The following is a 25784-nucleotide window of genomic DNA, read 5'->3' as shown; positions in this document are numbered from 1 at the left end:
GCGTGAGCCACCGCACCCGGCTGGTCCTGTTGCTTTGAACTCAGACAGGGCTGTCTAAAGGACAGGGGTTGAGCACAGGAAATTGGTCTCACCCTGGGTTCCACGACTCTGTTCTTCTTGTCAATTAAGAAACACCTGCTGAAGGTTGTGTTTTCTTGGCAGTCCCAGGTTAAATTCATCGTCCTGGCGTCGAACCTCACATTGAGGCCAGAGGCTACAAGGAGTGGGCCCTGAATTCAGAATTTCCTGTTTTCCTGTTTTCTTTTTCTTCTCCCTCCCTCCCTCCCTCCCTTCCTTCCTTCCTTCCTTCCTTCCTTCCTTCAGTCCCTCCCTCCTCTCTTTCTTTTCTTTCTTTTTCTTTCTTTTCTCTCTCTCTCTCTGTCCTCTCTCTCTCTCTCTCTCTTCTCTCTCTCTCTCTCTCTCTCTCTGTCCTCTCTCTCTCTCTCTCTCTCTCTCTCCCTATCCTCTCTCTCTCTCTCCTCTCTCTCCCTCTCTCTCTCTTTTCTTTCTTTCAACCGAGTCTGGCTCTGTCGCCCAGGCTGGAGTGCAATAGCACGGTCTCGGCTCACTGCAACCTCCGCCCCCAGCGTGGAACGGATCCTCCTGCATCAGCCTCCCGAGTAGCTGGGATGACAGGCACCGACCACCACGCCCGACTAATTTTTGTATTTTTAGTAGAGACAGGGTTTCACCATATAGGTCAGGCTGGTCTCGAACTCCCGACCTCAGGTGATCCACCCGCCTCGGCCTCCCAAGATTCCGGGATTATAGGAGGGAGCCACTGCGCCCAGCGTTTCCTGTTTTCTCTCTTCCCACTGGCTGTAGGAGGCAAGGTTCAGGGCTGGAGCCTGCTGACTTTCCTCTGTCACCCACATGGCCCCAGGACATCCCACAGCCTCAGGAATCTGTTCCTCCCTTGTCCATCTTCCCTGCAGAAATACTCAAAAACCACCTGAAGACGGGGGGCGGTGGCTCACGCCTCTAATCCCAGCATTTTGGGAGGCTGAGGCAAAAAGCCGACTTGAGCCCAGTCGATGGAGATCAGCCTGGGCAACGTAGCAAGACTGCATCTCTGAAAAAAACACATTTAAAAAAATTTTTAAATCAGGCAGGCGTGGTGGTGCACATCTGTAGTCCCAGCTCGCTCGCTCTCCATATGGAGATGTTTACTGCAGAAATTGTCAAAAACCGGCTGGGCGCAGTGGCTCACGCCCGCAATCCTAGCCCTTTGGGAGGCCGAGGTGGGCGGATCACCTGAGGTCAGGAGTTCAAGTCCAGCCTCGCCAACATGGTGAAACTCTGTCTCCACTAAAAATACAAAAAAATTAGCTGGGTGTGGTGGCGGCGCCTGTAGTCCCACCTGCTCAGGAGGCTGAGGCAGGAGAATGGCATGAACCCAGGAGGCGGAGGTTGCAGTGAGCCAAGATCACGCTATGGCACTCCAGCCTGGGAGACAGAGCAAGACTCCGTCTCAAAAAATAATAATAATAATAAAATAAAAAACCAGTCTTCACAACAGAGCAAGACTCCATCTCTACAAAATAAAAGTAAAAAATTAAATTAGCTTGGCGTACTGGTGCATGTCTGCAGTTCCAGCTACTTGGGGCAGGATCTCTCGATCCCAGAAAGTTGAGGCTGCAGCGAGCCGAGATCGCGCCACTGCACTCCAGACTGGGTGACAGGGCGAGAGTCTGTCTCAAAAAAAAAAAGAAAAGAAAAAAAAAAGAGAAAGAAAACCACCGGAAAGAGAACAGGCAAAGGCTTTTTATCCAAGGTGATGAGGCTCAGAACATGATTCCCAAATTATGGAACCTTGGCAGTTTAAAATAAAGCTGAAGGAATTTGAGAAAATTGCAGACACAGAAAGCTGTCTTTGTCTGTCTTCCCTGAACCAGGTCACAAAATATCTGGAATGACTTTCCGGAAGCAGAGACCCTGACACCCTCAGTCCAGAGGGTCCCTCCCTGAAATGCAAATCAAAACCACAATGAGATATCATTCCACACCAGTCACAATGGCTATTATTAAAAAGTCAAAACACAAGAGGCTGGGTGTGGTGGCTCACGCCTGTCATCCCAGCACTTTGGGAGGCCGAGGCAGGTGGATTGCTTGAACCCGGGAGGCTGAATTTGCAGTGAGCCTAGATTGAGCCACTGCGCTGCAGCCTGGGCAATAAGAGGGACTCTGTGAAAAGAAAGGAAAAGAGAGAGAAAAAGAAAGAAAGAAAGAGAGAAAAAGAAAGAGAGAAAAGATAAAAAGAAAGAAAGAGAGAAAAAGATAGAAAGAAAGAAAGAGAAAGAAAGGAAGAAAGAGAGAAAGAAAGGAGGGAGGGAGGGAAGGACAGAGGGAGAGAGGGAGGGAAGGAAGGAAAGAAGGAAAGAAGAAAAGAAGGAAGGGAGGAAGGAGGGAAGGAAGGAAAGAAGGAAGGAAAGAAAGAAACAATGGAAGCAAGAGAGACAGGGAAAGAGGGAAAGAGGGAATGAAGGAAGGAAGGAAGGAGGGAGGGAGGGAAGGAAGGAAAGAAGGAAGGAAAGAAGAAAGGAAAGAAACAATGGAAGGAAGAAAGAGAGAGAGGGAAGGAGGGAAGGAAGGAAAGAGAAAGAAAGAAAAAGAAAGAAGAAAGAAAGAAGAAATGAATCAGGAAGGAGAGAAGGATGGAAGGAAGGAGAGAAGGAAGGATGGAAGGAGGGAGGGTAGGAGGAAGAGAAGGAAGCAAGGGAGGGAAGAAGGGAGGGAGGAAAAAGGAAGGAAGCAAAGAACGAAGGAAGGAAGGAAGAAATACTTTGGCCCCAAGGAGACCTGGGTCCTCATCTTGGCCCCATCACTACCTGGATGGTCTTTGGGTTACACCGTGGAGGTCTCTGAGCCTCTGTTTTCTCGTCTGTGGAATGGGTGGATGGGCATTAACAGCAGAAGAGGAGGTGAGGACAAGAGGAGTTCTGAGCTTCTGGTGGGTTGGCTGGTGCTTACCGGGTCCCTCATAAACATTAGAGATGAAATGCAAATGGACCCAGGTATCCAGGTAGGTCTCCAGACGCCAAGACGTCTAAACAAGGGCCGCCGAGAACGTTCGGCCAGGTTTCCAGACTTACCCGATTTCTCTGGGATCAGGAGGAACGCCGGGTGCAGCAACTCACACAGTACAAGGCTTGTCACCAGGAGAAACATGGTGCTGCCCAGAGAGAAGGGAAGAGCTGCAGGACAGAAAGCGTCACACAGTGAGAAGGGTGTGGCTCTCCCAGGACATTCCTGGCAGGGGACCCCAGGGAGGTGATTTGCGGAAAAAACCCAGGATGGTGGTCAGCTGCTGACCTGGTCAAACGGGGGGTCATGGCCAGCTGTGGAAGGTCTGTGTGGCCATTATTCTGCCTACCACATGGGATTAGGATGTGGACATATTTGGGGTCATGATTCTGTCTACCAGATGGGCATTAGGACGTGGACGTCTTTGGGGCCATTACTCTGTCTACCACATGGGATGAGGACATGGACGTCTTTGGGGCCATTATTCTGTCTACCACATGGGATTAGGACATGGACATCTTTGGGGCCACTATTCTGTCTTCCACATGGGGATTAGGATGTGTGGACATCTTTGGCGTCTCAAGAGGGTCAATCTAGTGACAAGTTTCCATGTTTCATGGGTCATGGCTCAGCTGACCTTCACGAGGGAACCCACGGCTGACACTAAAGGCAGGTTCTGACACTCTTCAAGGAAATGGCAGTGACTTTTATTCATTTCTCATAGCTTTTACTTTCTGTTAATAATTAGTGGATTTGAGAGAACAAAACCAGACAGGATGGCTCAGGTTTTCATTTTGATAACTTTTTTTTTCTTGTTTTGCTCTTTTGTACTTTTGTGTTTTTTTGAGACGGAGTCTCACTCTGTCGCCCAGGCTGGAGTGCTGTGGCCGGATCTCAGCTCACTGCAAGCTCCGCCTCCCGGGTTCACGCCATTCTCCTGCCTCAGCCTCCCGAGTAGCTGGGACCACAGGCACCGGCCACCTCATCTGGCTAGTTTGTTTTTTTTGTATTTTTACTAGAGATGGGGTTTCACCGTATTAGCCAGGATGGCCTCGATCTCCTGACCTCATGATCCACTCACCTCGGCCTCCCCCAAAGTGCTGAGATTACAGGCGTGAGCCACCGCACCCGGCCCTGCTCTTTTATACTTTTTTAAAAATCTTGACTTTTGCAATAGCTATAAAAGGCAAGTGAAAAAAAAGAGGAAGAAAAAAAGAGTGACTACATAAAACGACATGAATGAATTTTAAATACTTATGACTAAGTGAGAGAAGCCCCGTTGAGATGGCTGCAGACTGAGTCAGGCTGACGCTTGGACACGGCAGAAAAGACAAAATCATGGAAATAGTAAAAAGATCGGGAGCTGGTAGGCGTTGGGCAGAGGGAGGCATGAATACATGGACCTCAGAGGATTTTTAGGGCAGTGAAACTACTCTTGATACTTCTTCATGCAAAAAAAGGAAGAAGAAGAAGAAGAGGAAGAAGGAGAAGGAGTAGGAGGAGAGGGAGGAGGAGAAGGAGCAGGAGGACAAGGAGGAGGAGGAGGAGAAGGAGCAGGAGGAGAAGGAGCAGGAGGAGAAGGAGGAGAAGGAGCAGGAGGAGCAGGAGGAGAAGAAGCAGGAGGAGAAGGAGGAGAGGAGGAGAAGGGCCAGGAGGAGAAGGAGGAGAAGAAGCAGGAGGAGAAGGAGAGAAGGAGCAGGAGGAGAAGGAGCAGGAGGAAGAGGAGAGGAGCAGGAGGAAGCAGGAGAGGGAAGAGAGCAGGAGGAGCAGGAGGAGAGGAGCAGGAGGAGAAGAGGAGGAGAAGGAGGAGGAGAAGGAGGAGGAGGAGAAGGAGCAGGGCGGGAGAAGGAGGAGAAGGAGCAGGAGGAAGAAGAAAGCAGGAGGAGAAGGAGGAGAAGAAGCAGGAGGAGAAGGGAGCAGGAGGAGAGAAGAAGCAGGAGGAGAAGGAGGAGAAGAAGCAGGAGGAGAAGAGGAGAAGAAGAGGAGGAGAAGGAGGGAAGGAGGAAAAGGAGCAGGAGGAGAAGGAGGAGAAGCAGGAGGAGAAGGAGGAGAAGGAGCAGGAGGAGAAGGAGGAGAAGGAGGAAAAGGAGCAGGAGGAGAAGAAGCAGGAGGAGAAGGAGGAGAAGGAGCAGGAGGAGAAGGAGGAGAAGGAGGAAAAGGAGCAGGAGGAGAAGAAGCAGGAGGAGAAGGAGGAGAAGGAGCAGGAGGAGGAGGAGAAGGAGAAGGAGGAGAAGGAGAAAAGAAGCTACTCTGTATGATTCTACAAATGTTGGATCCATGTCATTATACTTTTATCCAAGCCCATAAGGATGAAGAAGAAAAAGGAGGAGGAGAAGGAGGAGGAAGAAGAAGAAAGAAGGGGAAGGAGAAGAAGAAGAAGAGAAGAAGAAGAAGGGGGAGGAGGAGGAGGGGGAGAAGTAGGGGGAGAGGAGGAGGAGGAGGAGGAGCTACAAACTCATCCAATTGCCAACCAGAAAATATTTAAATTCATTTATAACCTGGAAGCTCCCATTTTGAGATGAATGTATTTCTTTCTTTTTTTTCTTTCACTTTTGTCTCCAGGCTGGAGTGCAGCGGCGCAATCTCGGCTCACTGCGACCTCCGCCTCCCGGGTTCAAGTGATTCTCCTGCTTCAGCCTCCCGAGTAGCTGGGGTTACGGGCGCCACCACCATTCTGCCCAGCTAATTCTGTATTTTTAGTAGACACGGGTTTTTGCCATGTTGGCCAGGCTGGGCTCGAACTCCTGACTTCAGGTGATCCACCAGACTCAGCTTTTCAAAGTGCTGGGATTACAGGCGTGAGCCACTGTGCTGGGCCTTTGTAGTATCTTTAGTTCAAGTGTCTGCGCCTGGTGGAAATCACCTGACCATCCTGCGGTTCCTGCTCCAAACCTTCTCTTTCAAAGATTGCATCTCTCAGCCGGGTGCAGTGGCTTATGCCTGTAATCTCAGCACTCTAGGAGGCCGAGGCGGGCGGATCACGAGGTCAGGAGTTTGAGACCAGCCTGGGCAACATAGTGAAACCCCGTCTCTACTAAAAATACAAAAACTAGCCGGGTGTGGTGGCAGGTGCCTTTAAATCCCAGCTACCCAGGAGGCTGAGGCAGCAGAATCGCTGGAATCTGGGAGGCGGGAGGTTGCTGTGAGCCGAGACCCTGCCGCTGCCCTGCTGCCTGGGCAACAGAGCAAGATTGCAACCCAAAAATTAAAAAAAAAAACAAAAACCAGAACGATTGTGTCTCTCAGACCGTTCCTCTGCAAGAGGAACTTCACTTGCTAAGGGGAAGTAAAAGCATCGAGACTACACCTGTTTCTTCTTCTCCTGCCTCCGGCTCATGTCTAGCCCACATGACATAGGCATGTGATGGCTGCTTCCCCCAGTGGACTGCGGCACCCCGCTTCTCGGAGCCTGCTCCGGGGTCTTGCAACTGTTTCTCGGCGCTGGGCAGACTCTCCTGTGGCACCCTAGAGATGCACGTTCTGTTGGGGTGGGGCCTGACCTTGAGATTCACATGCAATTCCCCAGGTGGTCTTAGCAGGTGTAGAGCTCTTGTTCCATGAGACTGGCCCCCTCTGCTGAGTCACTAAATGGGATATTTGCGAACTTCTCTTGGACTACTACTACTATTAATTATTATTATTATTATTTTGGAAAGGTCTTGCTCTGTCGCCCAGGCTGGAGTGCTAATGTCACGATCTTGGCTCACTGCAACCTTCGCCCCCCAGGTTCAAGCGATTCTCCTGCCTCAGCCTCCCGAGTAGCTGGGACTACAGGCACCTGCCACCACACTCAGCTAATTTTTGTATTTTTAGTAGACACGGGGTTTCACCACGTTGGCCAGGCTGGTCTCAAACTCTTGATCTCAAGTGATCCTCCTGCCTCAGCCTCCCAAAGTGATGGGATGACAGACGTGAGCGACTGTACGTCCGGCCCTCGTGGTTGAGTTATTTGTTTATTTATTTGGAGACGGAGTCTCACTGTGTCACCCAGGCTGGAGTGCAATGGCACCATCTCGGCTCACTGCAACCTCCGTTTCCCACGTTCAAGCGATTCTCCTGCCTCAGCCTCCAAGTAGCTGGGATTACAGGTGCCCGCCATCACGCCCAGCTAATTTTTGTATTTTTAGTAGAGACAGGCTTTCACCATATTGGCCAGGCTGGTCTCGAACTCCTGACCTCATGATCCCCCCAATTCAGCCTCCCAAAGTGCTGGGATTACAGGCATAAGCCACCGTGCCCGGCCGGCTCTCTCTCTCTCTCTTTTTTTTTTTGACAGGTTCATGGGTCTCTTCTGCCTGGAGACCCCCGTCATGCTGCCTCAGGGGGATGTGCACTGTCAGGAGGATGTGCGCTGACATGTTAAATTTGTCATAGGTCAGACAGTTCCTCATTCAGCTTCTTCCGCCCTGAGTTCTCACTTCTATCCTGGCTCATCATTACGGAGCCAAACATTTCAGTTCTTTTTTTTTTTTTTTTTTTTTTTTTGAGATGGAGTCTCGCTCTGCCGCCCAGGCTGGAGTGCAGTGGCCGGATCTCAGCTCACGGCAAGCTCCGCCTCCCGGGTTCACGCCATTCTCCTGCCTCAGCCTCCGGAGTAGCTGGGACTACAGGCGCCCGCCACCTCGCCCGGCTAGTTTTTTGTATTTTTTAGTAGAGACGGGGTTTCACCGTGTTCGCCAGGATGGTCTCGATCTCCTGACCTCGTGATCCGCCCGTCTCGGCCTCCCACATTTCAGTTCTTTAGACTTCACTTAAAAAAAAAAATCCCCAACCACATTACCGACAGCCGAAAGGAAGCATGTACCGGGTTCTACGCAAGCATGTCCGCTTCTCGAATCTGCTGTCTCCACGGCTTTTCCTGCTGTAAACTGTGAAAGGTAAATAAATCTCAGGACCCCAACATCACAAAGGCAAGGGAAAGGTCATACTGGAAACTGGCTCAGGCAAACCTGCCTCCCATTTTATTCGTAAACAAGGTATTACAAAGATTTTTAAAATTACATACCAGGGCCGGACGCGGTGGCTCACGCCTATATTCCCAGCATTTTGGGAGGCCAAGGCTGGTGGATCACTTAAAGCCAGGGGTTCGAGACCAGCCTGGCCAACATGGTGAAACCCTGTCTCTGCTAAAAATACAAAAATTAGCCAGGTGTGGTGACGGGCACCTGTAATCCCAGCTACTCTGGAGGCTGAAGCAGGAGACAGGAGAATCGCTTGAACCCGGGAGGTGGAGGTTGCAGTGAGCTGAGATCGTGCCATTGCACTGCAGCCTGGGTGACAGAACAAGACTGGATCCCCGTCCCCCCAAAAAAGTACGAAAGCAAATTGTGCCCTGAGCACCTGTCATCACGAATTCCTGAGGCTCTGCCATAGGCCCACGTCCTTAACCTCAGCAAAATAAACTCTCTAAATGGACTGAGACCTATCTCTGATAGGCCTTTTTTTTTTTTTTTTTTTTTTTTGGTTTAACAGGACATTTTGCGCTCGTGGAAAATTATGCAACAGTTTTGCGTTTGATATGTACTGCTTATCCTTTTTTTTTTCTCTTCTTCTTTTTTGTGTTTACAGAATGGGTTTTCTTTCCCCTTTCTGGAAATTTTCGGCTGATCCTAAAATAGAGGCTCTGCCTCGCTTCCTTCTCGGATTCAAAGCAAGAATGATGGAGAATGAAGAAAATCATGTTTTACCCCAAAACAGGGCTCCGTGGTATAATGAGGATTTTTAATTAAAAACCCTTTGATGCTGGGCACAGTGGCTCACGCCTGTCATCCCAGCACTTTGGGAGACCCGGGTGGGCGGATCACCTGAGGTCAGGAGATCGAGACTATCCTGGCCAACACAGTGAAACCCCATCTCTACTAAAAATACAAAAATTAGCCAGGCATGGTGGCAGGTGCCTGTACTCCCAGCTATTCAGGACGCTGAGGCAGGAGAATCACTTGAACCTGGGAGGCAGAGGTTGCAGTGAGCCGAGATCACACCACTGCACTCCAGCCTGGTGACAGAGCAAGACTCCATCTCAAAACAAACAAACAAAGAAGAACAAAACAAAACAATAACAACAAAAAACCCTTTGATATCAACAAGTTCTTTTTTCCTTTTTTTTTTTTTTTTTCTTTTTGAGAGACAGAGTCTTGCTCTCTCACCCAGGCTGGAGTGCAGTGACATGTTTTTGGCTCACTGCAACCTCCGCCACCCAGGTTCAAGCCATTCTCCTGTCTCAGCCTCCCAAGCAGCTGGGCTTACGGGTGTGCGCCACCATGCCCAGCTAATTTTTTGTTTTTTGTTTTTTTTTGAGACGGAGTCTTGCTGTGTTGCCCAGGCTGGAGCGCAGTGGCCGGATCTCAGCTCACGGCAAGCTCCGCCTCCCGGGTTTACACCATTCTCCTGCCTCAGCCTCCCGAGTAGCTGGGACTACAGGCGCCCGCCACCTCGCCCGGCTCGCTTTTTTTGTATTTTTTAGTAGAGACGGGGTTTCACCGTGTTAGCCAGGATGGTCTCGATCTCCTGACCTCGTGATCCACCCGTCTCGGCCTCCCAAAGTGCTGGGATTACAGGCTTGAGCCACCGCGCCCGGCCAATTTTTTGTATTTTTAGTAGAGACAGGGTTACACCATGTTGGAGAGGCTGGTCTCGAACTCCTGACCTCAAGTGATCCACCCGCTTCAGCCTCCCAAAGTGCTGGGAACAGAGACGTGAGCCGCCGCGCCCAGGCTATCAAGATCTTACCACACCTGAACAGACCATTTTACAAGTAAAAAGCATGTCTTCAAGAATCGAATATATTAAATTCTCCAAAGAGAACTATTTACAGGTTAATCTCTGTTCCAATTCAGTTATTCTCCGTAGTGTAGACCAAAAGAGTCGAACTCTGTAAAATATGTGTGTGTGTGTGTGTGTATGTGTGTGTGTGTATATATATATAATTTTATTTATTTATTTATTTTTTGAGACAGAGTCTCACTCTGTCGCTCAGGCTGGAGTGCAGTGGCACGATCTCGGCTCACTGCAAGCTCTGCCTCCCAGGTTCACGTCATTCTCCTGCCTCAGCCTCCCGAGTAGCTGGAATTACAGGCACCTGCCACCATGCCCGGCTAATTTTGTATTTTTAATGGAGACGGGGTTTCACTATGCTGGCCAGGCTGGTCTCAAACTCCTGACCTCAGGTGATCCACCTGCCTCAGCCTCCCAAAGTGCTGGGATTACAGGCGTGAGCCACCGCGCCAGGCTGACAAATGTTTTATATTCAGATGTTAATCTCTTAAGGATTGGGAGGGTCTGGAAGAAAAAGATCCCGCTGTGTCCAGCTATGTTAATACAGATTATTATTATTATTTATACATAGATTCACTGTGACAAGACGGCGTGATCTCAGCTCACTGCAACCTTTGTTTCCTGGGTTCAAGCGATTCTCCTGCCTCTGCCTCCTGAGTAGCTGGGATTACAGGCGTGCGCCACCAGGTCCAGCTGATTTTTTGTATTTTTTGTGTTTTTACTTGAGACGGGTTCTCACCGTGTTGGCCAGGTTGGTCTCAAATTCCTGACCTCAGGGAGCCTGCTAGCCTCGGCCTGCTGGGATTACAGGCGTGAGCCACCACCCCCAGCAGAGATTCTTTACAGATGCAAATTTTCTCTAACAAAGGACAGCTTTGGTGGGGTCATTCCAAAATATGGCAAAGAAGGCTGGGCATGGTGGCTCACGCCTGTAATCCCAGCACTTTGGGAGGTCGATGCAGGTGGATCACCTGAGGTCAGGAGTGGGAGACCAGCCTGGCCATCACGGTGAAATCCCATCTCTACTAAATAACAACAACAACAACAACAACAACAACAACAATAATAATAATACAATTATCTGGGCACGATGGCTCATGCCTATTATCCCAGCTGTTTGGAAGGCTGAGGCAGAAGAATCTCTTCAACCTGGAAGATGGAGGTTGCAGGGAGCCAAGATTGCCCCACTGCACTCCAGCCTTGAAAACTGAATGAGACCGTCTCAAAAGAAAAAAAAAAAAAAAATACGGCTAGGAAACATGTTTTGGGGCAAAACATGTTGTTTTTTCTCTGTCTTGTAATGTTTGTCAGAGTCAGGTTGGAAAGTAAGTCACAATACACAGAGTTAAATAAATCCCATTTGATGAGAATTTATGGTCTGTAGGGCATGCCTCCCCAGACCCCTTAGACAGGAATTTGGGCAAGATAAAAAAAAAAAAAAAAAAAGTCTGAGGCCCGGTGTGGTGGCTCACCCCTGTAATCCCAGTGCTTTGGGAGGCTGAGGCATGTGGATCACTTGAGGTCAGGAGTTCAAGACCAGCCTGGCCAACATGGTGAAATGTCATCTCTACTAAAAATACAAAAATTAGCCAGGCAGTAGTGGTATGCGTCTGTAATCTCAGCTACTCGGGAGACTGAGGCAGGAGAATTGCTTGACCCTGGGAGGCGGAGGCTGTGGTCAGGTGAGATTGCGCCACTGCACCCCCGTCTGGGTGACAGAGTGAGAGATACCATCTCAAAAAAGAAAAAAAAAGAACAAACAAAAAAAATCAGAGTTCAGTCCTCAGTAGAAATTCCTCTTTCCCCCAACCCTATAACCTTTTTTTTTTTTTTTTTTTTTTAACCAGGATCCAACCCTCTATCCTTTCTGTAGCCTCAACGTGGTGGGTGTACAAGCTTCTGAACCTCATTGTGGGGTGGAGTCCTCATTCTGAAGAATCTTGTGTATATACATTATATAAATGTGTAAATCTGACTAGGTGCAGTGGCTCACGCCTGTCATCCCACCACACTGGGAGACCAAGGCAGGCAGATCACCTGAGGTCAGGAGTTCGAGACCAGCCTGACCAACACGGAGAAACCCCGTCTCTACTAAAAATACAAAAAGTAGCCAGTCATGGTAGCGCAGGCCTGTAATCCCAGGTACTGGAGAGGCTGAGGCAGAAGAATCACTTGAACCCGGGAGGCGGAGCTTGCAGTGAGCCGAGATCGCACCACTGCACTCCAGCCTGGGGGACAGAATGAGACTCCGTCTCAAAAACTAACTAAATAGATAAATAAAAAAGAAAGAAAACAAAAGTGTATGTCTTTTCTCTTATTAATCAATCTGCCTCGTGTCTGTCATTTACAGCAAACGTATACGGGACCAAGAGCTTTCAGCCCTCGAGAAGAGCTTCTCGAATTTAAACCAAAAATGTAAAGAGTGAAATCCGGCTGGGCACGGTGGCTCACGCCTGTCATCACAGCCCTTTGGGAGGCCAAGGTGGGCGCATCACCTGAGGTCAGGAGTTCCAGACCAGCCTGGCCAACATGGTGAAACCCCGTCTCTACTAAAAATACAAAAATTAGCCTGGCGTGGTGGCAGGTGCCTGTCATCCCAGCTACTTGGGAGGCTGAGGCAGGAGAATGGCGTAAACCCGGGAGGCGGAGCTTTTGCAGTGAGCCGAGATTGCACCACTGCACTCCAGCCTGGGGGACAGAGCAAGACTCCGTCTCAATAAAAAGCGTGAAATCTGATTTAGCACACCCATAAAACACCCAACAAGCTGTCCAAATCCAGATTCTTACTACCCCAATCTCGGTAGTATCTAAGATGGTTCATTTCTGTCTTTTTAAAATGTGTAATAATTTCATCTTTTTATGCATGCGGGGTGTGGGATCTTACTATGTTGCCCAGGCTGGTCTGGAATTCCTGGCCTCAAGCAATCCTCTTACCTCAGCCTTCCACAATTTTGGGATTACAGGCGTGCGTCGCCATGCCTAGCCTTAAATGTTTATGTATTTATTTATTTTGAGATGGAGTCTCTCTGTGTCTCCCACGCCGGAGTGCAGCGGCACCATCTCGGCTCACTGCAAGCTTCGCCTCCCGGGTTCAAGCGATTCTCCTGCCTCAGCCTCCCGAGTAGCTGGGATGACAGGCACCTGCCACCACGCCTGGCTAATTTTTATATTTTTAGTAGAGATGGGGTTTCACCATGTTGGCCAGGCTGGTCTCGAACTCCTGACCTCAGGTGATCCACTTGCCTCAGCCTCCCAAAGCGCTGGGATCGCACCGTACCGGCTCAGAAGGGCTTCATCGTGAATGGGGGCCTGGGAAGAAGGAGGCTGGGACAGGCTGGGCGGATTCCCTGGAGGTCAGCCATTCCCCGACACAAGATGTGTGAATACCTGAGCACTGTTTACTAAATAGACCCAGGACTGAACCAACACAGGAAACTCCTGATGTCTCGATATCTTCAGAACAAAAGCCTTCCTAGTGTAAGAATACGTTTCGCTTTAAAAATGATAAAAATATCGGGCCAGGCGCGGTGGCCCATGCCAGTCATCCCACCACTTTAGGAGGCTGAGGCAGGAAGACAGATTGAGTCTAGGAGTTCAAGACCAGCCTGGGAAATCCAGTGAAACCCTCGTCCCTACAAAAATAGAAAAACCTGCCAGGAATGGTGGCATTCGCCTTTGTCCCAGCTATTCGGGAGGCAGAGATGGGAGGATCGCTTGAGCCCAGGAATTCGAGACAGCAGTGAGCCGTGATTGCGCCACTGCCCTCCAGCCTGGGTGACAGAGCCAGACGGTCTCAAAAAAAAAAAAACCAAAAGATAATATTGATTATTGCAAAAGATAGACATGACAAAGATGAATCCTTTATCAGAAACCCTTCTAGTGGAGCATATCTCCCTGTGATTTTTTTCTTTAGTTATCTTTTTTTTTTTGAGACGGAGTTTTGCTCTTGTCGCCCAGGGCTGGAGTGCACTGGCGCGATCTCGGCTCACTGCAACCTCCGCCTCCTGGGTTCCAGCGATTCTCCTGCATCAGCCTCCCGAGTGCCTGGGATGACAGGCACACACTGCCACGCCTAGCAAATTTTTTGTATTTTTAATAAGGATGTGGTTTTGCCATGTTGGCCAGGCTGGTCTTGAACTCCCGAGCTCAGGCGATCCGTCCACCTCAGCCTCCCAAAGGGCTGGGATTACAGACGTGAGCCACCGTGCCCGGCCCTCCTTTACTATGTTAATAAGCTTGCTTTCACTTTGCAATGTGAACTTGCCTCAAATTGTTTCTGGTGCAAGATCGAAGAACCGTCTCTTGGAGTCTGGATCAGGACCCTGTTCTAGTAAACCAGTAACGCCATCACACTCCCCTCCCGCTTTCAGCTCTATGTTAATCTCTTTTCATCTCTTTTTTTTTTTTTTTTTTTTGAGACAGAGTCTCGCTCTTGTTGCCCAGGCTGGAGTGCAGTGGTGCAATCTCAGCTCACTGCAAGATCTGCCTCCCGGGTGCAAACGATTCTCCTGCCTCAGCCTCCTGAGTAGCTGGGATGACAGGTGCCCATCACCACCACGCCCGGCTAATTTTGTGTTTTTAGTAGAGATGGGGTTTCTCCATGTTGGCCAGGCTGGTCTCGAACTCCCGACCTCAGGTGATCCACCCGCCTCAGCCTCCCAAAGTGCTGGGATGACAGGCGTGAGCCACTGTGCCCGGCCGCGTTTATCTCTTGAGAAGGCTTCCGGATGCCACAAATAGCTATGAATGAATGTAATAATTCTGTACTAGACACTACACCCTAACTGCCTGGAGCTTAGCAGCGTATAGCCAATCATTAATCAATTGTTTTTTTTTTTTTTCTGTAAACCAACAAGAATTCCCAGCACACAGCTTCACAGAAACCTCCTCCCTGTCCCCCAACAACACCTCCCTCTTTTTTTTTTTTTTTTTGGCCTTTAAAAACCTGCTTATAATAAAGGCAGAATACAACTCAGATCCCAACTTTCCTTGGATCTGGGTCTTCCGGGCCCCTGTCCCCCGTTTGGCTCGAGTCAACCTTTGAAATCTTATGTTGTGGCTCCGTCTCTTTCTTTTAGATCGACAGACACAGCAGAAACATGGACCCTGGTGACTCGGCATGTTCAAAGACCACAGAATGAGAGAACTCGGCTTACCCCGCGGCATCCACTTCCTTTCCTTTCACTTGCTTTTCTTCTCTCGGACACTCCGGCTTCTGGGTAGCTCCCTTCAGAGCTCTTCTATGTCCTCAGGCCCTCCCTGCCCCTCCCTCCTCCGCTTCCTCATTTCATAGGATTGGGAAACTTGCAGTTACTCCGTGAGTTCATTGGCTCCCGACCTCGTCTCCAAAGAGTCGCCCCGTTGAACACCTCAAGTGTGAGTCCCATACACATCTGTGCACAAACACACACACTCCTGCACACACATGCATGTCTATACACACATCTGCACACACAGACGTGCACGCACACACACACATATTCCTGCACACACATGCACGTCTGCACACACAACTACACACACATGCATGTCTGCACACACATCTGCACACACAGACGTGCATGCACACGCATCCCCACACACCTGCATGCAGTGCACATGTGCGTACACACAGTTACACACACACCTGCGCACACATGCATGTCTGCACACACATCTGCACACAGACCTGCACAAACACATCCCCACACACCTGCCCACAGTGCCCATGTGCGTACACACAGCTACACACACACATCTGTACACACACACACCTGCACACATGTCTGCACAAACAGGCACAATGGCACACACCTGCACACACATTTGTCTACACATGCACATCTGCACACAAGCACAGCTGCATAGAGACCTGCACAGACACATCCCCACACACCTGCACACAGTGCACATGGACGTACACACAACACACACATTTGTACACAAGCACATCTGCACACACACACCTGCACATACATCTGTGCACAAATGCCTGCACACAGTGCACATGTGCATACACACAACTACACACGTACATCTGCACACACATCTGCAAACACACACCTGCATGCACATGTGTCCACGCACACACCTGCATACACATGCATGTCTGCACACACAGACCTGTGTACACACATCCCCACACACCTGCACACAGTGCACATGTGCGTACACACAACTACACACACATCTGCACACGCCTCTGCACAAACAAGCAGATTGGCACACACACACCTGCACACACACGTGCACACACACAAACTCAGATGCCTTCTGTGCTGTCTACAAAGTCATAAGAAAAACCAAGCAAGCCAGGGGCAGTGGCTCACTAAAAAAAAAAAAAAAAAAAAATACAAAAATTAGCCGAGTGTGGTGGCAGGTGCCTGTAGTCCCAGCTACTCAGGAGGCTGAGGCAGGAGAATCCCTTGAACCCGGGAGGTGGAGGTTGCCGTCAGCCGAGATCGTGCCATTGCACTCCAGCCTGGCCAACAAGAGCAAAACTCCGTCTCAAAAAAAAAAAAGAACCAAGCAGACTAGAGATGTGTTACGGTACAAACAGTTGGCGCCTAAACAAAGCATAGGGCTTCATGCAAATGCAGTGGAAAATGACACCTGGAATAGCGACATCAGCCATACCTGAGGTTGGGTAATTGATAAAGAAGAGATCATTGACCGGGTGCGGTGGCTCAGACCTGTAATCCCGAACATTGGGAAGGCGAGGCAGGTGGATCATGAGGTCAAGAGATTGACACCATCCTGGCCAACATGGTGAAACCCCATCTCTACTAAAAATACAAAAATTAGCTGGGCGTGGTGGCGGGCACCTGTAATCCCAGTTACTTGGGAAGCTGAGACGGGAGAATCACTTGAACCAGGGAGGCGGAGGTTGCAGTGAACTGAGATTGCGCCACTGCACTCCAGCCTGGTGACAGAGCGAGACTCTGTCTCAAAAAGAGAGAGAGAGAGAGAGAGATCATTTATTTGGTTCATGGTGGTTCTCCAGGTAGTCCAGGAAGCATGGTGTTTGGATCTGCTTGTGGTGAGGGCGTCAGGCTGCTCCCAGTGATGACAGAAGGTGAAGGGAAGACACTGTGTGTGGAGACCACATGGGCAGAAAGGAAGCAAGAGAGAGGGGTGGAGGTGCCAGGCTCTTTTCAACAACCAGTTCTCCTGGAAACTGAGAATCAGAACTCACTCGTTACTAGGGGGGCAGGACCAAGACATTCATAAGGGATTCGCCCACATGGTTTAAACACCTCCCACCAGGCCCCATGTACCACACTGGGGGTCAAATTTCAACATGAAACTTGACAGGATCAAACAAACCGTATCCAAATCATACCACATTGCATCTGTCCAGAATCGAGGAAGAGAAGGTTATCTTCCCAAGAGCTCAATCCGATGACTCACCCAGGCTGCTGGAACTGGCACCATGATGGATCTCCTTCTCAAAGGCTCATATCTTCCTGTTGACATTGATGTAGAGAAGTTTATGCTCTCAAAAGCTCAACAAGATGGTTCACCGAGGCTGCAGGAACTGGGCACCATGGTGGGTCTTCTTGTCAATGACTTGTACCTTGTTGCTGACATGGATGTAGAGAGGTTTATCTTCCCAAGAATTCAACCAGATGGCTCACATAGGCTGCTGGAGCTGGCCCCATGGTGGATCTTTTTGTCAAAGACTCATATCTTCTGGTTGACATTGATATAGAGAAGTTTGTTTTCCCAAGAATTCAACCATATGGCTCACCCAGGCTGCTGGAACTGGGCACCATGGTGGATCTTCTTGCCAATGGCTCATGCATTCTTGTTGGCATTGATGTAGACAAGTTTATCTTCCCCAAAACTTAAGATGTTTCACCCAGGCTGCTGGAACTGGCACCATGGGGGATCTTCCTGTCAATGGCTATTATCTTCCTTTTGACATTGATGTAGAGAAGTTTATCTTCCCAAAAACTTCACAAGATGGCTCACCCAGGCTGCTGGAACTGGCAGCATGGTGGATCTTCTTGTCAATGGCTATTATCTTCCTTTTGACATTGACGTAGAGAAGTTTATCTTCCCCAAAACTTCACAAGATGGCTCACCCAGGCTGCTGGAACTGGCACCATGGTGGATCTTACTGTCAAAGGCTCATATCTTCCTGTTGACATTGATGTAGAGAGGTTTATCTTCCCAAAAGCTCAGCAAGATGGTTCACCCAGGCTGCTGGAACTGGCACCATGATGGATCTCCTTGTCAAAGGCTCATATCTTCCTGTTGACATTGATGTAGAGAAGTTTCTCTTCCCCAAAGCTCAACAAGATGGTTCACCCAGGCTGCTGGAACTGGGCACCATGGTGGATCTTCTTGCCAATGGCTCATGCATTCTTGTTGGCATTGATGTAGACAAGTTTATCTTTCCCAAAACTTAAGATGTTTCACCCAGGCTGCTGGAACTGGCACCATGGGGGATCTTCCTGTCAATGGCTATTATCTTCCTTTTGACATTGATGTAGAGAAGTTGATCTTCCCCAAAGCTCAACAAGATGGTTCACCAAGGCTGCTGGAATGGGCACCATGGTGGATCTTTTTTTTTTTTTTTTTTTTTTTTGAGACGGAGTCTCGCTCAGTCGCCCAGGCTGGAGGGCAGTGGCCGGATCTCAGCTCACTGCAAGCTCCGCCTCCCGGGTTCCCGCCATTCTCCTGCCTCAGCCTCCCGAGTAGCTGGGACTACAGGCGCCGCCACCTCGCCCGGTTAGCTTTTTGTATTTTTAGTAGAGACGGGGTTTCACCGTGTTGGCCAGGATGGTCTCGATCTCCTGACCTCGTGATCCGCCCGTCTCGGCCTCCCAAAGTGCTGGGATGACAGGCTTGAGCCACCGCGCCCGGCGCATGGTGGATCTTTTTGTCAAAGGCTCATATTTTCTGGTTGACATTGACGTAGAGAAGTTTATCTTCCCAAAAACTTAACAAGATGGCTCACCCAGGCTGCGGGAACTGGCACCATGGTGGATCTTACTGTCAATGGCTCGTATCTTCCTGTTGACATTGACGTAGAGAAGTTTATCTTCCCAACAGCTCAACAAGATGTTTCACCCAGGCTGCTGGAACTGGGCACCGTGGTGGATCTTCTTGTCAATGGCTCGTATCTTTTTTTGGACACTGATGTAGAGAAGTGTATCTTCCCAAGAGTTCAACCAGATGGTTCACTAAGGCTGCTGGAACTGGCACCATTATAGTTCTTCTGGTCAATGGCTCAGACCTTGTTTCTGAGTTTCACCATCGATGTAGAGAACCTTAAATTCCCAGGAGTTCAACCAGATTCCACAACCAAAATCCCATGACCCAGAGCGGTTGGTTTCTAGCTCTCTAAAACCGAGGATTACCCAGAAGCTGTGAGTGGCAGGATTTCAAACCTCCCTTGTCTGGCAGCTTCTCCTAAAGGTTAGTGGCTGAGAGGAAACTTCTGAGAACAGATGCTAACCCGGCTTTCCAGGAAACTGAGACTGGGTTTCCCACTCTGCATCTTCTTCTGTCCACAGAAAGAATTCCCCAGGTCTTATTTTTCTCCCATGATTGGACCAAAAAGTCCCAAACTGAGGTCCTTTTCAGGGGCTACTTACTAGCTACTTTCGTTTTTTGTTTTTTGTGTTTTGAGACGGAGTCTCGCTCTGTCGCCCAGGCTGGAGTGCAGTGGTGCGATCTCAGCTCACTGCAACCTCCGCCTCCCGGATTCGAGCGTTTCTCCTGTCTCAGTAGCTGAGTAGCTGGGAGTACAGTCGGCCACCACCACACCTGGCGAATCTCTGTATTTTTAGTAGAGACGGGGTTTCTCCATGTTGGCCAGGCTGGTCTCGAACTCCTGACCTCAGGTGATCCACCAGCCTCGGCCTCCCAAAGTGCTGGGGTGACAGGCGTGAGCCACCGTGCCCGGCCAACTATCGTTAAACAGAAATAAAATTCTAAGCCCCCATAACCGTCGGAGTGCACCCCTCCTCTCTGCCAAGGGCATTTTGGAGTTAACATTGAGTGTGAAGCTCTGATTTTTTTTTTTCTTTATCTTCCCCAAAATTCCTATCTAAGAGGTCTGGGAAGTCATGCCCACAAATCTTAAATTCTTATCGGATTTTTTTTTCTTTGTTTCTTTCTTTTTTTGAGATGGAGTTTCGCTCTTGTCGCCGAGGCTGGAGTGCAGTGGTGCGATCTCAGCTCACTGCAGCCTCCACCTCCTGGGTTCAAGCCATTCTCCTGCCTCAGCCTCCCGAGTGGCTGGGATTTCAGGTGCCCGCCACCTCGCCTAACAAATTTTGTATTTTTAGTAGAGAAAGGGTTTCTCCATGTCGGTCACGCTGGTCTCGAACTCCTGACTTCAGGTGATCCGTTCGCCTCGGCCTCCCAAAGTGCTGGGATGATAGGCGTGAGCCACCGTGCCCGACCCCCACTCTTTTTTTTTTTTTTTTTGAGACACAGTCTTGCCCTTTCGCCAGAGCCGGAGTGCAATGGCGCGATCTCGGCTCACTGCAACTTCAGCCTCCTGAGTTCAAGAAATTCTCCCGCCTCAGCCTCCTGAGTAGCTGGGATTATAGACGTGCGCCATCACGCCCGGCTAGTTTTTGTGTTTTTAGTAGAGACAGCGTTTCGCCATGTTGTTCAGGCTGGTCTTGAACTCCTGACCTCAGGCGATCTGCCTGCCTTGGCCTCCCAAAGTGCTGAGATTACAGGCGTGAGCTACCGTGCCCAGCCCAAACCAATGCTTCTTTTTTTTTTTTTGAGATGGAGTCTTGCTCTGTTGCCCAGGCTGGAGTGCAGTGGTGCCATCTCGGCTCACTGCAAGCTCCGCCTCCTGGGTTCAAGCGATTCTCCTGCCTCAGCCTCCTCAGTAGCTGGGACTACAGGCGCGTGCTGCTGCACCTGGCTAATTTTTTGTATTTTAGTAGAGACGGGGTTTCACTTGTTGGCCAAGCTGGCCTCGAACTCCTGACCTTGTGATCCACCTGCCTCGGCCTTCCAAAGTGCTGAGATGACAGGCATGAGCCACCGTGCCCGGCCCAACCAATGCATTTCTTTTTTTTTTTTTTTTTTTGAGACAGAGTCTCGCTCTGTCGCCCAGGCTGGAGTACAGTGGCCGGATCTCAGCTCACTGCAAGCTCCGCCTCCCAGGTTCCCGCCATTCTCCTGCCTCAGCCTCCCGAGTAACTGGGACTACAGGCGCCGCCACCTCGCCCGGCTAGTTTTTTGTATTTTTAGTAGAGACGGGGTTTCACCGTGTTAGCCGGGATGGTCTCGATCTCCTGACCTCGTGATCCGCCCGTCTCAGCCTCCCAAAGTGCTGAGATGACAGGCTTGAGCCACCGCGCCCGGCCCAAACCAATGCATTTCTTAAATGTATTTGATTGATGTCTCATGCCTCCCTAAAATGTATAAAACTAGTTTGTGCTCCGACTACCTCGGACACACGTTCTCAGGATCTCCTGAGGGCTGTGTCATGGGCCATGGTCACTCATATTTGGCTCAGAATAAAGGTCTTCAAATATTTCACAGAGCTTGACTCTTTTCATCGACAACATGAAAAACTGGTGGAGACTGTGATGGAAGAGAAGGTCAGATAAGCCTCATGATAGCCCTTCAGCAGTTATATTTTATTTTATTTTATTTTACTTTACTTTATTTTATTTTATTTTATTTTATATTTTAGAGACGGAGTCTTGCTCTGTCACCCAGGCTGGAGTGCAGTGGTGCGATCTCGGCTCACTGCAACCTCTGCCTCCCGGGTTCACACCATTCTCTCTCTTTTTTTTTTTGAAACGGAGTCTTAGCCCTGTCGCCCAGGCTGGAGTGCAGTGGCACTAAAAGCTCCACCTCCCAGGTTCACGCCATTCTCCCGCCTCAGCCTCCCGAGTAACTGGGACTACAGGCGCCCGCCACCACACCCGGCTAATTTTTTTTGTATTTTCAGTAGAGACGGGGTTTCACCGTGTTAGCCAGGATAGTCTCCATCTCCTGACCTCGTGATCCGCCCGCCTCAGCCTCCCAAAGTGCTGCGATGACAGGCGTGAGCCCCCGCACCCGGCCACCCCTTCAGCATTAAAATCAACAATGAACTTAACTTGAGCAAAACCCACTGGCAATCTATTCTCTCTGATGTCGGCTACGCAGAGGCCTGTTTTTCCTATCTTTTTTTTTTTTTTTTGAGACAGAGTCTCACTCTGTCGCCCAGACTGGATTGCAGCGGTGAGGTCTGAGCTCACTGCAACCTCCGCCTCTGGGGTTCAAGCAATTCTCCTGCCTCACCCTCCTGAGTAGTTGGGATGACAGGTGCCCACTCACTACACCTGGCTCATATGTGTATTTTTAGTAGAGACGGGGTTTCACCATGCTGGCCAGGCTGGTCTCAAACTCGCGACCTCAGGTGAACTGTCCGCCTTGGACTCCCAAAGTGCTGGGATGACAGGTGTGAGCCACCGTGCCTCACCTGTTTTGTCAATCTTATGATCTCTGTTTTTTTTCTTTTTTTCTTTTTTCTTATGATCTCTGTTTTTTTTTTTTTTTTTTTTTTTTTTTTTTTTTTTGAGACGGAGTCTCGCTGTCGCTGGGGCTGGGGCTGGAGTGCAGTGGCCGGATCTCGGCTCACTGCAAGCTCCGCCTCCCGGGTTTACGCCATTCTCCTGCCTCAGCCTCCCGAGTAGCTGGGACTACAGGCGCCCGCCACCTCGCCCGGCTAGATTTTTGTATTTTTTTTAGTAGAGACGGGGTTTCACCGTGTTAGCCAGGATGGTCTCGATCTCCTGACCTCGTGATCCGCCCGTCCCGGCCTCCCAAAGTGCTGGGATTACAGGCTTGAGCCACCGCACCCGGCCATGTTTTTTTTTTTTTTTTTTAATTGAGATAGTCTCACTGCAACGCCCAGGCTGGAGTGCAATGGTGCGATCCTGGCTCACTGCAACCTCCACCTCCTGGGTTGGAGCAATTCTCCTGCCTCAGCCTCCCGAGTAGCTGGGATTACAGGCGTGCACCATCACACTCAGATAATTTTTTTTCTTTTTTTTTTTTCTTTTTTTTGTATTTTTAGTAGCGATGGCGTTTCCCCACGTTGGCCAGGCTGATCTCAAACTCCAGACTTCAGGTGATCTGCCCGCCTCCGCCTCGCGAAGTTCTGGGATGACAGGCATGAGCCAATGTGCCCGTCCTGTTTTGTCAGTCTTATGATCTTGGTTTTCCTGTGAATGCTGGTCAGCTGTGCCTGAATTCTAAAGGCAGGAGGCTGTAATGAAGCATGTACGGGCCCGCTCTCTCTGACGGCCTGAACTAGACTATTTCAGGATAAGTGTGGAATATCCTTACCTGAGGGAAGGCATCCATTCAGATGTCTGAGCAGGCATTAGATTTTTATTTGTGGTTTACATTAGTGATAACAGGAGCCTGTGAAGGTGCTGTAAACCTCTGTTTTTCCTCTTCTTTTCTCTTGGTTTTTTTTTTTGTTGTTGTTTGTTTGTTTTGAGACAGGCTCTCACTCTGTCGCCCAGGCTGGAGTGCAGTGGCATGATCTCAGTTCAATGCAACCTCCGCCTCCGGATTCAAGTGATTCTCCTGCCTCAGCCTCCTGAGTAGCTGAGATTACAGGCGCCCGCCACTACTACCAGCTAATTTTTGTATTTTTATGAGAAACGGGGTTTCACCGTGTTGGCCAGGCTGGTCTTGAACTCCTGACCTCAGGTGATCCACCTGCCTCGGCCTCCCAAAGGGTTGGGATGTCAGACATGAGCCACCGCACCCAGGCAGTTTTTAAAAATACGTATTTGTACACACAAGCTCTCGCTATGTTGCCCAGACTGGTCTCAAACTCCTGGGCCCAAGTGATCTGTCTGCCTCGGCCTCCCAAAGTGCTAAAATGACAGGCGTGGGTCACAGTCTGGACGGCTGTGTAGAAACAGAACTGGCGGAAAAGGGTCCGATCTAAGGCTAATGGATGAATGAGGAAACCCAGCCAGGCCTGTCTTTCTAGATTCTTCTTGGTGTCTCTGAGCAGAACTCCTTTCTTCTGGGTGTGAGGCAGAAGAAAGGAATGGAATATCCCTGTTCCTCTCTGGAATAGAGAAATCTTAGGATCTTCAGTCAAACAAGGGAGGTGAGCGAATTTCCTTACGGCCAGTTTTTACAGAGAAAAGTGGAAGGAAAATTAGAGTCCTATTTTTATTTATTTATTTGTTTGTTTGTTTGTTTGTTTAGACAGAGTCTTGCTCTGTCGCCCGGGCTGGAGTGCAGTGGCCGGATCTCAGCTCACTGCAAGCTCCGCCTCCCAGGTTCACGCCATTCTCCTGCCTCAGACTCCCGAGTAGCTGGGACTACAGGCGCCCGCTACCTCGCCCGGCTAGTTTTTTGTATTTTTAGTAGAGACGGGATTTCACCGTGTTGGCCAGGATGGTCTCGATCTCCTGACCCCGTGATCCACCCGCCTCGGCCTCCCAAAGTGCTGGGATGACAGGCTTGAGCCGCTGCGTCCAGTTATTTCATTTCCTTTGATTTCATTTCATTTCATTTCAATTTTATTTATTTTATTTTATTTTATTTTTGAGGTGGAGTGTCGCTCTGCTTCCCGGGTTCAAGCGGTTCTCCTGCCTCAGCCTCCGGAGTAGCTGGGATGACAGGCACTCACCACCACACCCAGCTAATTTTTGTATTTTTAGTAGAGACGGGGTTTCACCATGTTGGCCAGGCCGGTCTGGAACTCCGGACCTCAGGTGATCCACTCTCCTCGGCCTCCCAAAGTGCTGGAATCACAGGCATGAGCCACTGTGCCTGGCCCAATACACATCTGAATAAGAATAAGTCTGAAGTCTGAATAAGAAATATTTACAATCGGCTGGGTGTGGTGGCACACGCCTGTCATCCCAGCTACTCAGGAGACTGAGGCAGGAGAATCGCTTGAACCTGGGAGGCGGAGGTAGCGGTGAGCCGAGATCGCGCCCCTGCACTCCAGTAGCCTGGGCGACGGAGCGAGACTCTTTCTCAAAAAAAAAAAAAGAAAAAAAAGAAAAGAAAGACACATTTACAATCTATTCCCTCTCAAGCATGCTAACTGGAGGCCTCATCTGCTTGATAAAACCTGGGTCTCCAACCCTATACCATCATAACCCACTCCCCACTTCCCAAGCACCTACCCGCCAAATATATTAATTAATTATCAATTATCATTAATTATTGCCATCAATTATTAATTGATTTAATTATTAATTATCATATCAATCGATTAATTATCACCAATCGCTAATTGATGATTGATCATCATTAATTATATTAATTATTAATCGATTATTAATCAGTTTTGACACAGCGTCTTGCTCTGTTGCCCAGGCTGGAGTATCGTAGTAATGTAATCTCAGCTCACTGCAACCTCCACCTCTTGGCTTCAAGCGATTCTCCTGCCCCAGCCTCCTGAATAGACGGGATGACAGACTCCTGCCACCACACCCGGCTAATTTCTGTATTTTTAGTAGAGACGGGGTTTCACCATGTCCGTCAGGCTGCTGTCGAACTCCCAGCCTCAGGTGATCCACCCGCCTCGGTCTCCCAAAGTGCTGGGATGACAGTCATGAGCCACCACGCCTGGCCTTTATTTATTGATTTTTGAGACAGAGTCTCACTCTGTTGCCCAGGCTGGAGTGCAGTCGTATAATCTCAGCTCACCACAACCTCACTTCCCGGGTTCGAGTGATTCTCCTGGCTCAGCCTCCTGAATAGCTGGGATTACAGATGCCCACCACCATGCCTGGATAATTTTTGTATTTTTAGTAGGACGGGGTTTCACCATGTTGGTCAGGCTGGTCTCGAACTCCAGACCTCAGGCGATGCACTCCTCGGCCTCCCGACGTGCTGGGATGACAGGCGTGAGCCACTGTGCCCGGCCTCAGCCTCCTGAGTAGCTGGGATTACAGGCATGCCCCACCACACCCAGCTAATTTTTGTCTTCTTAGTAGAGACGGGGTTTTGCCATGTTGGGCAGGCTGGTCTCGAACTCCTGACCTCAG

At 49.6% G+C, this 25784-nt stretch overlaps 1 protein-coding gene across 10 annotated transcripts in view; it reads right to left on the bottom strand.

Moving 5' to 3' along the window:
* Window positions 1-15091, bottom strand: part of CSF2RA (colony stimulating factor 2 receptor subunit alpha) — a 35822-nt gene extending 20731 nt beyond the window's left edge. For 5 of the 10 annotated variants that reach the window (XM_033199150.1, XM_033199143.1, XM_033199166.1 and 2 more), the window contains exons 1-3: window positions 14955-15090; window positions 3093-3194; window positions 93-214 (exon numbers count right to left, since the gene is read on the bottom strand). In XM_033199150.1, the coding sequence (XP_033055041.1) occupies window positions 93-214; window positions 3093-3194; window positions 14955-14964 (234 nt within the window). In that variant the 5' untranslated portion in view covers window positions 14965-15090. Of the gene's footprint in view, window positions 1-92; window positions 215-2828; window positions 2882-3092; window positions 3195-7804; window positions 7893-14954 lie in introns of those variants that run through there. The other 5 variants (XM_033199192.1, XM_033199188.1, XM_033199176.1 and 2 more) reach the window with 5 other exon arrangements.
* Between the last annotated feature and the right edge of the window lie 10693 nt (window positions 15092-25784).

Source organism: Trachypithecus francoisi, unplaced genomic scaffold (genome assembly GCF_009764315.1).
Source record: "Trachypithecus francoisi isolate TF-2019V2 unplaced genomic scaffold, Tfra_2.0 Contig01714, whole genome shotgun sequence".
In the NCBI taxonomy this organism is placed as follows: domain Eukaryota; kingdom Metazoa; phylum Chordata; class Mammalia; order Primates; family Cercopithecidae; genus Trachypithecus; species Trachypithecus francoisi.
This window is presented reverse-complemented; position numbering and strand designations above follow the sequence as displayed.